At 36.0% G+C, this 13,727-nt stretch overlaps 1 protein-coding gene across 1 annotated transcript; it reads left to right on the top strand.

Annotated features, from left to right (window-relative positions):
* The first annotated feature begins 9,626 nt into the window (after positions 1 to 9,626).
* LOC122194990 (EPIDERMAL PATTERNING FACTOR-like protein 6) lies at positions 9,627 to 11,042 on the top strand. Its single transcript, XM_042896422.1, has 3 exons — positions 9,627 to 9,759; positions 9,956 to 9,999; positions 10,735 to 11,042. Exons 1-3 carry the CDS (start codon positions 9,642 to 9,644, stop codon positions 10,939 to 10,941), a joined length of 369 nt encoding a protein of 122 aa, XP_042752356.1. The 5' UTR covers positions 9,627 to 9,641; the 3' UTR covers positions 10,942 to 11,042.
* The last annotated feature ends 2,685 nt before the right edge of the window (positions 11,043 to 13,727 follow it).

Raw genomic sequence — 13,727 nt, 5'->3', positions numbered from 1 at the left:
ATTATGATTTATTAATATATTATATGAATAATATATTAAAAGAGAAATCATATAGTTTAATTAATATTAGTCAATAATTAATTATGAATTAATTTTATGGCTAAAAGAGATTAATTAAATAAAGGGGACTGGAACTGTCGATTGTGTGATAGTTGGTTTTGGGCTGTGAACTCTCTTGGATGTAAGGGGGACGAAATTAGGAGTGGAAGCCCACTCTAATTTCGTCCAAGGGGCCTTGTTCCATAATGTTCTCAAGCTGCTTAGAGCCTAAGTCATCCAATCAGGGTTTTGACTGAAACCCTAGTTGCTCAACTATATAAGGGACCCCAGGGCTTCATGTTTTGACTAGACCAATAACGCTAGAGTTACTATAGCTGACATTAGCCTTTCTCCTTCTCTCTTCTAGATCATCCTCTTGCTTGTGGTGTTTGTGAGCCATTAGAGGTGTTACACTTGTGACACTAAGCTTCTTGAAGATCAAGGATTCTTGCAACTATTGAAAGGTATTATCTAAACTTGTTTTGTTATAGATTTCGATTTCAATATATGCTAGATTAGGGTTTTCAAGCCTTGGATGAATTGCATGTATAATAGAGAAACCTAGATCCAAGCTTTAGGGTTTTTCATGAGCACGTAAGATTGTTTTTTTTTGTATAAAACCCTCAACAAGAAGGCCCATTGTCCGAGTTTGGCTTCGGCATGACCGATGTCAGCACCCGCTCCTGCGACATTGAGGATTACTGACGGCCGTCTGGATGGGGCAAATGCGCCAGTGGCGTAGAGCAGAGCATTTCAGGTGACGGTAGAGGAGGCGCGTGAAGCTCCCGACGTTGTGACGGGTATGTATCTTCTCCTTATCTCTTTATTTATATTGAATTGATGTTTATATGTATGTGTTTTATTTTAGGATCGTTCCTCGTGAATGGTATCTTTGCCTTGGTATTATTCGATTCGGGGGCTACCCGGTCTTTTGGGTCTCTTGCGCTTAGCAAGATGTTTGTTGCAGCTCCAGGGGAGCTAGATCATCCCCTAGATGTGGATATTGTTGATGATAGCACAGTTAGGGTCGCGAGGGTTCATTAGGATTGTACCCTTCAGTTGTTCAGTGAGCGGTATCCAGTGGATTTGGTTCCCTTTCCTTTGCGCGGGAACAAGTTTATCGTGGGCATGGATTGGTTGAGCCCCAATGGGACAACGATCCACTATGAGCAGGAGTTGGTTCGGGTTAGGACCCCAAATGTGGGAGAGTTGGTGATTCAGGGTGAGAGACCGCAACATGGGCCGGTCATGTGTTCTGCAACAAGAGCCATACGCTACTTTCATTAGGGTTGTGTTGGTTTTTTTGCCTATGTCATGGATACCCGGGTTAAGGGTAAGGCAACCTGGATGATGTGCCGATTGTGCGGGAGTACCCGAATGTATTCCCAGAATATTTTTCTGGGATATCACCAGAGAGGCAGATGGAGTTCAGGTTCGATTTGGTTCCAGGTGCGGCTTCGATAGCCAAAGCCCCATGTCGGTTGGCTCCCCTCGAGATGCAAGAGTTGTCCACACAGCTGCAGGAGTTGTTAGACAAGGGATTCATCAGACCGAGTAGTTCTCCTTGGGGAGCCCCAATTTTTTTTATGAAGAAGAAAGATGGATCCCATCAGATGTGTATTGACTACCAGGGGTTGAATAAGGTAATGGAGAAGAACCGTTATCCACTTCTAAGGATCAATGATCTTTTCGACCAACTTCGGGGTGAATCTTGGTTCTCCAAGATTGATCTGCGATCGAGTTATCATCAGATGCGAGTTAGGGATGATGATATACAGAAGACGTCTTTCCGAACTCGTTATGGCCATTATGAGTTCGTGGTGATTCCATTTGGGCTCACCAATGCTCCTACCGCATTCATGGATCTCATAAACCACGTATGCAGACCGATGCTGGATCGGTATGTGTTAGTCTTTATCGATGAGTCCTGTGTGTATGTCAAGGCTAGTGGGAGTATAGTTATCTTTCTATTTTTGTATGTTGATGACATACTGCTCATAGGAAACGACATCCCGACCTTGCAGGAGGTTAAGTCCCGGCTTGGGAAGTGTTTCGCTATAAAGGATCTAGGAGAAGCTGCTGACATTCTGGGATAAGGATTTTGAGAATTAGAAGTAGAAGACTAATATAACTTAGTAAAAGTACATACTTGGATAAGGTGTTGAAACATTTTAACATGGAGAATTCCAAGAAAGGGGATCTACCAATCCAAAGCAATACCAAGTTGAGTAAGACTCAGAGTCTGAGTACTAATGTCGAGATAGTGGAAATGAGTCGAGTGACATATGCTTCCGCCGTTGGCTCGATCATATATGTTATGACATGTACTCGCCCTGATGTGGGTTTTACGTTGAGCATGGTTAGCCGATATCAAGGGAACCCGGGTAGAGCTCATTGGACCGCAACAAAGAACATTCTTAAGTACCTGCGATGGACTAAGGACTGGGTCCTTACACTTGGTGGGAGTGATGACTTGAGAGTGATAGGGTATAGTGACGCCAGCTTTCAGAGTGACAGAGATAACTTCCGCTCTCAGTCGGGCCGGGTATTTACCCTAAATGGAGGAGCAGTTACTTGGAAAAGTTCCAAGCAGGGACCGTGGCTGATTCAACGTGTGAATCAGAGTACATAGCAGTGAGCGAAGCGTCGAAGGAGGAAATATGGTTGAAGAACTTTATTGGAGACCTTGGAGTTGTACCAGCCATAAAGGAGCCTATGGTGATTTTCTATGATAATGAAGGAGCGGTTGCCTTAACCAAGGAACCAAGGGATCATGGTAGATCCAGACACATCGACAGAAAATACCACTTCATCAGACATCAGGTAGAAGAGGGACTCCTCGTATTCAAGATGGCATCGTTAGAGGAAAACCTAGCAGATCCCCTTACAAAGGGTCTGAGCAGGGTTAAACACTTATAACATGTGAGGAGCATTGGCCTAAAGGACGATATTAGTTTTAGTGATTAGATAGATGTTTAGAAACTTGTAATAGAAAATTGTAATTGACATTTGATGATTAAGTAATGGAGATTTATTTATGAGTAAAGTTTACTATCTAGTGTCAATTGTTTACTATTGTTTCACTTTTGCATGCTTTACTTCCAGAATAATTAGATTGTTCAAATTATCCACAGTCGATCATACTTTGGAAGTAAGTAATGAGGCAAGACTGTCATGAATTTGTTTGTAGATTGTCTAAGTGCTTAGATATAGCAAAGGTTTGTTGCAACGTTCATGAGTACTTCTGAAATAAGATTTGAGTATTAGATTAAACAAACGCTAATGTGAATCACTTCATGGAATTTATCACAAGTGATTGTGAGACGATAATATCGTATAATCTTTAAACCGAAATATATGAGTTGTTTTTTACAAGTTGGTTGTGCATTGATAATGCGTAAACACATTAGTAACTTGATGTTATAAAACGTGTTGTTGTGTACGATTTGATGAGTAAATAGTTCAAGCATATAAGTTAATGTTTATCTGTTCCTTTTATCCTAGGTGGGTAAAAGCGATATCTTGGTCCCTTCGATGATTTTGTGTTGACTTATGTGTCGGGCCCGATCAGGACTCAATTGCTGTGTTCAATTAAGTTCTATGTCAAACAAATCGGAAGTCAGGAAACAAACTGTTGGACATTGAGACTGACTATGTTCCATGTCTTTGTCCACACGATATCTTGCATAACAAAGGATTATATGATCCCTTATCTAAAGGATGCGTCATTGACTAGGTCAGAGTTCGACAGTGGCTTTTGAGAGCTACGATTGCTAATCGGATTTTAAAGTCATATTTGCAGTTATAGTTATTAGACTTATCCAAGTGGGAGCCTGTTGGATTAGGTGTCTAAGCCCATAACTATAATTGGTATGTACTTGACCCGATAGTAGCATGGTCCTTTTGGGTTGCCTTCACCATAGCAACAGGACAAAATGAGTTTTGGAGAAAGAGGTTGATAAATGATTTATTAATATATTATAAGAATAATGTAACGTCCCCAAAATTCATGACTAAAAATTTCTTTTAATAAAACATTACTTTAAGCAAATTCATCATTTTAAAACATAAACAGAGTATCAGTTTCCAAAATACATGTTCGTTATCAGAGTAAACATTCCCAGGCTGTCTTAAACTATGGTGTGTGCCATGCGATCACCCCGAGCTCTTCCCTCCGCTACCGGAAGTACCTGAAACCAAAACTGAAAGCCGTAAGCACGAAGCTTAGTGAGTTCCCCACCCTACCACATACCATGCATAACCACATACTGCACATACTGGGCCACGCTCGCTATCCTGGGCCTCACCCCTACCTCGGGCCTCGCCCGCTGCAACGGCCCCGCCGCTCCAGGCCCCGCCTGGCTTCGAGCCCTGCTCGGATACAGATATGTTTCACTTAGGCCTCGCCTGTCACAGGGCCTCGCCCACTAACATATAATAGCACGTAAGCATATCACATCACATCACATAATCTAAACACATACTAACGGATCTTGTCCTAAGGCCTCTCCTATCTCTGGGCCCCGCCCTTGTCCTGCTATGGATGAGTAATGGAACCCCGTCCATACTTCTGTTGATAGTGAGGTACGGACCCAACCCACCCTCACTCCTTCCCTAACTTGGGCCTCACCCCTGCTCTGCTGCTACTGAGATGTGGAACACCATCCACACTCCACTATTGGTGAGATACGAGACCTCGCCCACACTCACCTCCTTACCAGGCACATACAAGTATCACACAGACAACAAGTATAAACTATCACATAAACCATTCCTTGGGCACCCGCCCTCTATCATTGGACCTCGTCCCGAATATCATACTAGCATATTGTGCCTAGGGCTAACCCCTGGGTCTTCTACTCATAACTACATAGGCCGGCATTGTGGTCGTAGACCCATTCATACAAAGGGAAACTCACCTGCACTGACTGATCTGGCTGATGAACCCACTAGCTCCTGCACGACAACTCTCTGAACTTCAGCTCCACTCGCTCCCCGAACTATCAATATCAATACAACACTGAGTCTAACTGACCCCCGACAGACAACCAAGATAACTCTGGTCAAAGTCAAAGTCCTAGTCAAAGTCAACCTCCCAGGTCAACCCTACTCGTCGAGTCACCCTATTAACTCGCCGAGTTCATATGTTCATAGTCCTTCTATTCGCGACTCGACTTGCCGAGTCAGTCCATGACTCGCCGAGTCTACCGATTTCCAAGTCCTGACCGGTCCAACTCACCGAGTCTCAAGTCGACTCACTGATTCGAGTCTAAACTCGAAGGGTTTGGGGTTTCGCGACCTGACTCGCCGAGTCCAAGACAACCTTCAACAGACTCGCCGAGTTGTTCTTCCAACTCGCCGAGTTCCTGCCCATCTTCATCTGACTCGACGAGCTGTTCATCCCACTCGTCGAGTTTCTCCAAATCTTCATGCTACTCACCGAGTCCACTCAAAGGACCCGCCGAGTCCATTCAGATCTCCATACATGCAGAGGACCTTTGAGTCATGCATGGACTCCAGACTGTAGATCTACCCTTCCCAAGCCCATTCCTCACGTAAAGTTGCAAACTTTACGTGTAGAGAAGGAGATCTAGGCAAAATACACCACAAACTAGGGTTTAAGGCAAGGAGGCTCCATAATCAACTCAAGGGCTGCTACTTTATGCTTCTCAAGACCATAATATACTTAGATCTGAAGTAGCAACTTCAGATCTGGCTTTTAACTCAAAATAATAACATTATGGCTAAAAAGCCCCAACAAACACACATAGATCTAGGTGCAAAAAGGGTCCAGGAACTAGTTTATTACCTCCAAATGCTCAGAATGAACTCATAATCCCAGATCTATAGTCCCTTCTTGCTCCTCCAAGTTCCTTCTTCCTTCTCCAAGCTTTAATGCACCTTCCAAGGCAACAAATGGCTCAAATAGAGGATATGGCGGCTAGGGTTTAATGTTCTGGGTGAAAGAGGCAGTAAAGGAACCCTAGGGGAGAGAATGAGGCGCTTAAATAGGCTCCAAGTCCCGAATTTAGGGTTTTCCTTGCACAGACCAGACTCGCCGAGTCCAGTTGGCCGACTTGCCGAGTTGGTCACTTACACCTCGACCCGGATCCCGCTCGGACTCGCCGAGTCCCTCCTTGGACTCGCCGAGTCGACCCCTAAACTTAGGGTTTTCTTTCCTTTCTTGGTCTTCAAAACTTTGGGTGTTACAAATAATATATTAATTGAGAAATCGTATTATTTAATTAGTATTGATCAAAATTTAATTTGAAATTAATTTAGTGATCATAAGAGACTGATTAAAAGAATGGGGAATGATCATGTAAATTAGTGATAGTTGTAGTTTGGGCTAATGAACCCTATTGATAAGGGGTGGACGAAAATCTATAGGAAGCCCATAGAGTTTCCAAGGCTCTTGAAATCGGCCACTCGAATCCCTAGAAGAAACCTTAGCCGATTTTTGCCTCTCTCTCTTCTCCTGATTCTTCGCTTGTGTTTGTGACTCCATTAGAGGTGCAACGCTTGATGCACTAAGCTCTTGAAGATCAAGATCAAGTAAAGGATTGCTTGTTTATACTAGTTAACAAGAAAGGTATTCTACTAACCCTAGTTTGTTTATTGAATCCGAATATTATAAGCTAGATTAGGGTTCTTGCTTTGGAAAATTAATTTGCATGTATAACTTGAGAAAAGCCTAGATCCAAAGCAATTAGGGTTGCATGTGCACCATAGGAATGTTGTAATGCTTAATACTCATCAATTTAGTGGGGCCCATTTTACCGAGCTCAACTCGATGCCGCACGGGGTCCGAAGCTGGATGACGCCCATTATTTGTTTATTGTATGTTTGGTCTGTGGTAGTTTGGGGGAACTCACTAAGCTTCGTGCTTACGGTTTTCAATTTATGTTTTAGGTACTTCTGGTTCTAGAGGGAAGAGCTCAGGGTGACTGCATTGCACCCACACCATTGTGATTTTGTTATGATGATGCATTCTATTTTATGAAAATTGATACACTAGTTTATTTCGAATGTTTAGATGATATGGAAAATTACTATTTTATCTTATATTAAAACGAAAATTTTTGGGACCATATTTTAGTATGTTACAGTGTCATACAATGCACTGCCTTTTATAGAAGTCATCAAAAGTTCATTGTAAAACTCTAGTCCATTATCCGTTCCGAGTCTCCTAATCTGTTTACTGTCCATTACTCAACCATTTTCTTTTACTCCTTAAGCCTCCTAAACACTTTGTATTTTTTTCTAGAAAACATAACTAAACCTTTCTAGATAAGTTCTCAAATAATCTCACAAAATACAAGCAACCACCATCTGATTTCACCAGATACGGGCCCCACAATCTAAGTGAATATAATCGAGGATTTATTTAGTTGTATGCTTACAAGAACCGAATTTCTCCCTACGTTTCTTTCCTTTAGTTACTTCTCTACCAAGTAATTCATACTTACTCAAGATCAACATACATTTCTTGCTCATGTGATCCAATTGATGATGCCAAAACTTTATTTTGTCATCATGTTGCTCTAAAGAATGAGATACAACCATTTTCTTGTCACCGATCAGCCTTGTAGGAAATGAATTCCTTGTTGAAGTTTGTTGTTCATCATCAAGAGAGCACCCTTTCTTACATTTATCCGATCATTTTCACCAAAATAGTTAAGTCCATATTTCATTAAAGTTCCAAAAGAAATCAAATTCTTCCAAAGATCATGACCATACATACAATCTAGAATTTTAACTGTATCATCATGCATTTTTAATCTACATTGTGTCACTGTCCTTGATACGTTGTATCCAATCATCACCCAACTTTACCTTAACATTCTATTTCTTGAAAGAAACAAATAAATCATATGAGAAATTAATATGATGAGATGCACATATGTCTAAGATCTAAAGTGTCTGCAGAACTAGTTATACATACAGTCAAAACGTCGCATATGTCTCCTTCTTCGAAGCTATCTTAAACCACAAGAACACTGTTAATGTTTTTTTTAAAGAGCGCGAACATTGTCAATGTTACTGGATAAGATTTCCCTTTTTGCGTTGTGGATAATCTCGTTTAAAGTGTCTGTATTCTTAACACTGATATTATTTAACTTTAGCGAAAGCTTTAGACGTGCAATGTGACTTCCCCATGTTTCAACCCTCTCTATCTTGTGTTCTATTAATGTCTACCAACAAAAATAAACCAAAAACCTCTTTGCTAATAAAAACCTTATGTTTTAGTTTCCTTGGAGAACAAAGTATCCTTCACGTCATTAACAATAATCGTTGTTCTAACATACATCATGGTATCAACGAAATTATCATATGAATTCGACAAAGAACACAACACAATAAAATTTTAATCGTCATTTTTAATTTTAACTTTAGCGTCTTGTAAATCAAGAATAATACGATTAAAATTCTCCAAAAGATCTTTTACATGATTACTTTCTGTCACCCAGAGGGTATTAAAACATTGCTTCTGACATAACTAGTTTATGAGATAGTTATGTTGATACTTGTCGCAAAGTTTTCCCATAGTCCAACAATAGTCGTTTGATCCACAACCTCCCGTTGCAGTTCATCTCCTTTGCCTATTTTGTGTATCCTTCCAATGTCTTTAGATTGCCATGGACTAGAAGAGTTTTCATCTTCACCTTCCATAACATGAAATCATTCGGTCCATTAACATTCTCTAAATCAAACTTGTAAAATAGCATCTCTTCAACAAACAAAATAAGCCACATGAATAGTCATGACTTTGATATCATTTGTTGAGCAAACAACAAAAAAAACGGGAGAAAATTGGCACAAAGAGTTTACATGGTTCAGCCGATATAACTTATGTCTACAAACGGAAACCGAAAAACTCTTCAACTACTTAGCTATTTACAAATAGTTAAAACCATAAAAACCCTAACAACTATGAGATCTAGTTCATTTACAAGTAAATCCTACATAAGAAAACATGTCCATACCATAAATTTCTTTACTTTGTTCCAAGTCAGATTATTTATTTTGATCGCCAAAATCTAAGTCAAACTTTAACATTTTTTTAAAATTAGAAAACAAATGTTTTCCTACCCAAAAAAAAAATTTGTAATGAATATATAAAGTTAATTGTTAATATATTTTGCCACTCGATGCATATACTGTAGATGTATCACCATCTATAGTATGATCTTTACAGGCCTTCAGTTACCGTACCTACATCAACTCAACTTGAGATTCTCTTTTTCAAACTGAGATTTAGCTTTTTCTGCTCTTCCTGCTGTTCCATTTCATGCAAATAGAATGCTATGATCCGTACTACTTTTTATACACTGTGTACAACATCATCCTTCAAGATTTGTGTTCTAGCTATAAATATACACTATCAAATGTGACTTGTCATTTCAGGTTGAAAATGAAGCAAATTTTGCAGTCCATACATCACTTTGACAACCCTATTTAATTTGTCTCTCTTATCTCTACCCAAAAAAGATTTTTTATTTGTATATATATGTATCATTTATGTATGTATATGTATTATATATGTAGTATATTTTACTACTCCATCCCACCCACGCCCACACACCACAATTCTCTTTGAAATGGATAAAAGAATTTTGTTGTTTCTGATTATAGTTTGGCATATGATGATGATGATGATGAGTGGTGTATGTGCAAGAAATATACGTTTTCCACCTTCACATGATACACTTAAACAAGGTTAGTTTCCTACCCATTTTTTACATGGTTAAGCAACGTCTGATAAATGATTTAATTACGTTTTCTGTAAGTTGGTTGTTATGTAGAGTTTGTTTTATGTATTTTAAACCATTTTTTTGTCATGAAAACTCAAATTACATTTGTTAAAAAAAGTTGAAGGTTCTTTGGTGTGTAGTAATGGTGCTTCTTTTTGCAGGTGAAATTTTACCATCTCCTCAACCACCTTTTCTCATGCGACAGGTTATTGTTGTTTATTTGATGTGTAATATAAATAAATAATGTACGTAACTAAAAATAAAATATAAAGACGTTATTGATTTAAACCATCTAATGTTAACTGTTAGTAGTTCAGTTTTGGTTGGTTTGAAATTTATGGTGGAAAAAAGATGGAGGTTACTTCTATATTTTTTTCTGTTATATCAGTGTATTTTTTTTTCTTATTATGATATTATATTTTGAATATTCTACCTAATTACGCTATTTTAAATTCAGCCACATTATATTTTAAAAAAAATAATCAATTATAGCAATACAATTTGTTTTGTATTAAGATGATATTGCCATAATGTGTTAGATTTTTCTAAATATGCTGTAACAAAAAGAAATTAAAATAGGATGTTAGAAAAATACACATAAATAAAAATACATTGCAAGTACCCAAAACAATAAACGGTTTAAATCAACTAGCAGTTTCTATTTCCAATAAAAATCAAAACACATCGTTCAAATGTCAAATTTAAACACAGAACCAATTTATACGACAAATAATCAAATTATATAATAAAATCTTTATGTCTAAACATAAGTGAACATACATATGTTTAGACAAGAACATATATATCCAGATACGGACATGTATATTTCTATGATTATATCATGTAATTTGGTCCATTAAAACCACTTTCTACATTTTGATCTAACATCTTTTAATGGTCATTAAATGGACAATCTAATATTTTTTTATTATATGAAAAGGGAATTGGTAGCATTGGGAATATGGTGAAGGAAGAAGAAGGCCTAAGTAGACTTGGGTCAAGACCACCAAGATGTGAACACAAGTGCAGAGGGTGCACCCCATGTTTCCCGATTCAAGTCCCTACAGCTCAAGTTGGTCCACAATATGCCAACTATGAGCCTGAAGGCTGGAAATGTAAATGTGGCTCTATTTTCTTTAACCCTTGAACTTCTTTTTGTTTGTCAAAAGTGGTCCTAATTCCTTTGTCTTACATGTACAATTTTCCTTTTTCCTTAATCAATGCCATAATTAATTAATTTATGTTTAACATTTTCGGTGGTTATTTGTTGAGAATTATATGGTAATTCTTGATAATCTGTTTTTATATTTATTTCCTGATTTTTTTTAATAGATACGCAAACTCTCAAATAGATGGAATACAACTTTTAATTTGTTATGTATGATTAAAAAAATAGATATTCACTAAAATGACCTTTTGCATCAATTAAACACTATAAAATAACTATTTTTACTGAAAAAATAAAATAAAATAAGACCATGGACTTCAAAAATTGCACTTTACGACTCTATTTGAACATTTTTTCCGTCTTTGTTTATCTACTTGTTTCTCTCTTTATCTTTTTATATATCATTTCTCACAATGTTTCTTCTCATTTCTTGTTTCAAATCTTTATTATGGAAGATGGGTATATATATATATATATATATATATATATATATATATATATATATATATATATATATATATATATATATATATATATATATATATATATATATATATATATATATAACCTGTGATAACTACGGTTATAAAATTAATTAAACTTTCATAATAAAAACTTAAAAATATAAACTTAAAGTTATTAATCAATTATTTCAAATAAATAATTATAAATAGATAATTAATTAAGAGATATTTTCTTATAATTGTTTATTTAAATAAATACATGAAATTATATATACATATATATATATATATATATATATATATATATATATATATAATATTAATTTTATTTTATCTTTTACTCTAATGTTATTAATTTAATGTAATTACAGTGTCAAATTTAAAATTTGAAATTTAAAACGAAGAATCAATTATTAATTTAATGTAATGTAACTAAAGGTAGAAATTTAAATTTTAAAATTTAAAATAGAGAATCAATAGGTTGACATGTGGCGTGATTGATGACATATAATATTAATGTGGATTCCTAATATTGTAACACTTGTTAATATTAGAATAAATGTATTCATTTATTAGAATAATTAGTTGTGAGACTCATGTATTACATGGGTTATTTTTTTAAAAAAGTTAAATATAAATGTCAAAGTATATGAGAACTTTGAATTTATAATAAAATAAAAAAAAATGAATTATTATAATTGAAATGTTTTTTATCTTCTAAATTTAAACAAATAATTTAAATAAAAAAAACTAATGAGGTTTAATATGAAAATTTTGAGATTAAAAGGTAAGTTCGTTAATGAAATTGATATTCATATATTTATACATTTACTGCAATTATTACATGAAAGCATTATGTGGAATTTAATAAAATAGAAAAACCTATAAAATGACATGTGGAAAAAAATTAATTCAAAATAACCATAAAATGATATTTGTTAAATTGAATAAAAGTGTGACATGTGGTAAAAAAACATTCATTTATTAGAGTAAAGAAGATATATGGTTAGGTTAATGTGTTTTTGACAAGTATTATGTGTATATATGTTTAATTGTGGACCAATCATTTTATTTATTTTAAGTAAGTGATTAATAATTATTATTAAATTAAAAATAACACAAAAACACCATCTAAATTTATCATAAAGGTATTTTAGTCAATTAAGACAATTTTTTTTAAAACAATCCAGATTTAAGGGATAATTAATGTTCTTGATTTAGAAAATCAATTTTTTTTTAAAATTAACTCGATTTTAAATGTAATTTGTAAGCATAAATCGATTTTATTCTATCAAAATGTTATTTTGTTAGAATGATATTCTATTAGAATATTATTAAAAAATCATTTTTTGAACCCCTAGTTGAGTAATAACAACATTCTTATATCTATTCATATCTATTTATAGACATCTGAACTTAAATACAAATTTGTAACGCCCTATTTCTCGCTTTATAGTATAATCTAAAATAGACGTTGTAGATAAAATATTATTTAAAATAAATAATCTAAACGAAAGCCGTAGTATTCGGAAAAGCGAATTCATGTGTATAGAGAACGTTCAAATCTGACTTCGTTAGAGGAAGTTAGGATTTTCTAGGATTTCAGCACAGCAGTGTGCAGGCAGAAACCAAATTTTTGATTGGTAGATTATTAAGAAAAATAATCTAAATGAGAATTGAAACCCTCATCAATAGGAGTCTGTTGCTATAAAGAACATCGAGAACGGAATCTGTATGTGGGAGTTATCTTTTTGCAGCGTTCACTAACATGCTAATCCTATCAAAAATATAGATTTTTGATAGATTGAGAATTAGCTGTTGGGATCTAAAGGAAAGCTGTAGCCCTCGTCGAGAGGTTTCCGACAATATAAAGAACGTCGAAAACGGAGTTCGTATGAGAGAGATACGGTTTTTTGAAGTTTTACGAGAAGCATCACGCGCAGATAGGTTGCACAATGCGCACCTTCTAGAAGGTGGGCATCGACCACCATATTTGCGACACGTGGCAGAAAACGGGAGGAGAAACGTCTCAGGTGTGCATGGAACACACGCTAGGCACTGTACACATATTGCTATAAATAGAGTGCTCCAACTTATTTTGTTTATCATCCCATTCTCTCATATCTCTCTCTAGAAAACCCCTGCCCCTTGAGTCCGACCTTTTTCAGTATTCAGAATGCTTTAGCGAAGCTCCGAGGCAGTGAATCGGGCAAATTGAAGTGTTCGACATTGAGGTCTTTCCCACGACTATTTATCTTTCCACCTAGGAATCTCTGTAAGTACAGCTACGCTTACTAGACT

Source organism: Lactuca sativa, chromosome 7, assembly GCF_002870075.4.
Source record: "Lactuca sativa cultivar Salinas chromosome 7, Lsat_Salinas_v11, whole genome shotgun sequence".
NCBI lineage: Eukaryota > Viridiplantae > Streptophyta > Magnoliopsida > Asterales > Asteraceae > Lactuca > Lactuca sativa.
The sequence above is the reverse complement of the archived record's forward strand: the minus strand, read 5'-3'. Positions and strand labels throughout refer to the sequence as shown.

Excerpts from the sequence above, each read along its gene's own strand:
- LOC122194990 (XM_042896422.1), top strand. The coding sequence starts at position 9,642 with ATGGATAAAAGAATTTTGTTGTTTCTGATTATAGTTTGGCATATGATG. Across the intron at positions 9,760-9,955 it reads ACATGATACACTTAAACAAG|GTGAAATTTTACCATCTCCT; the intron begins GTTAGTTTCCTA and ends TTCTTTTTGCAG. Across the intron at positions 10,000-10,734 it reads CACCTTTTCTCATGCGACAG|GGAATTGGTAGCATTGGGAA; the intron begins GTTATTGTTGTT and ends TTATATGAAAAG.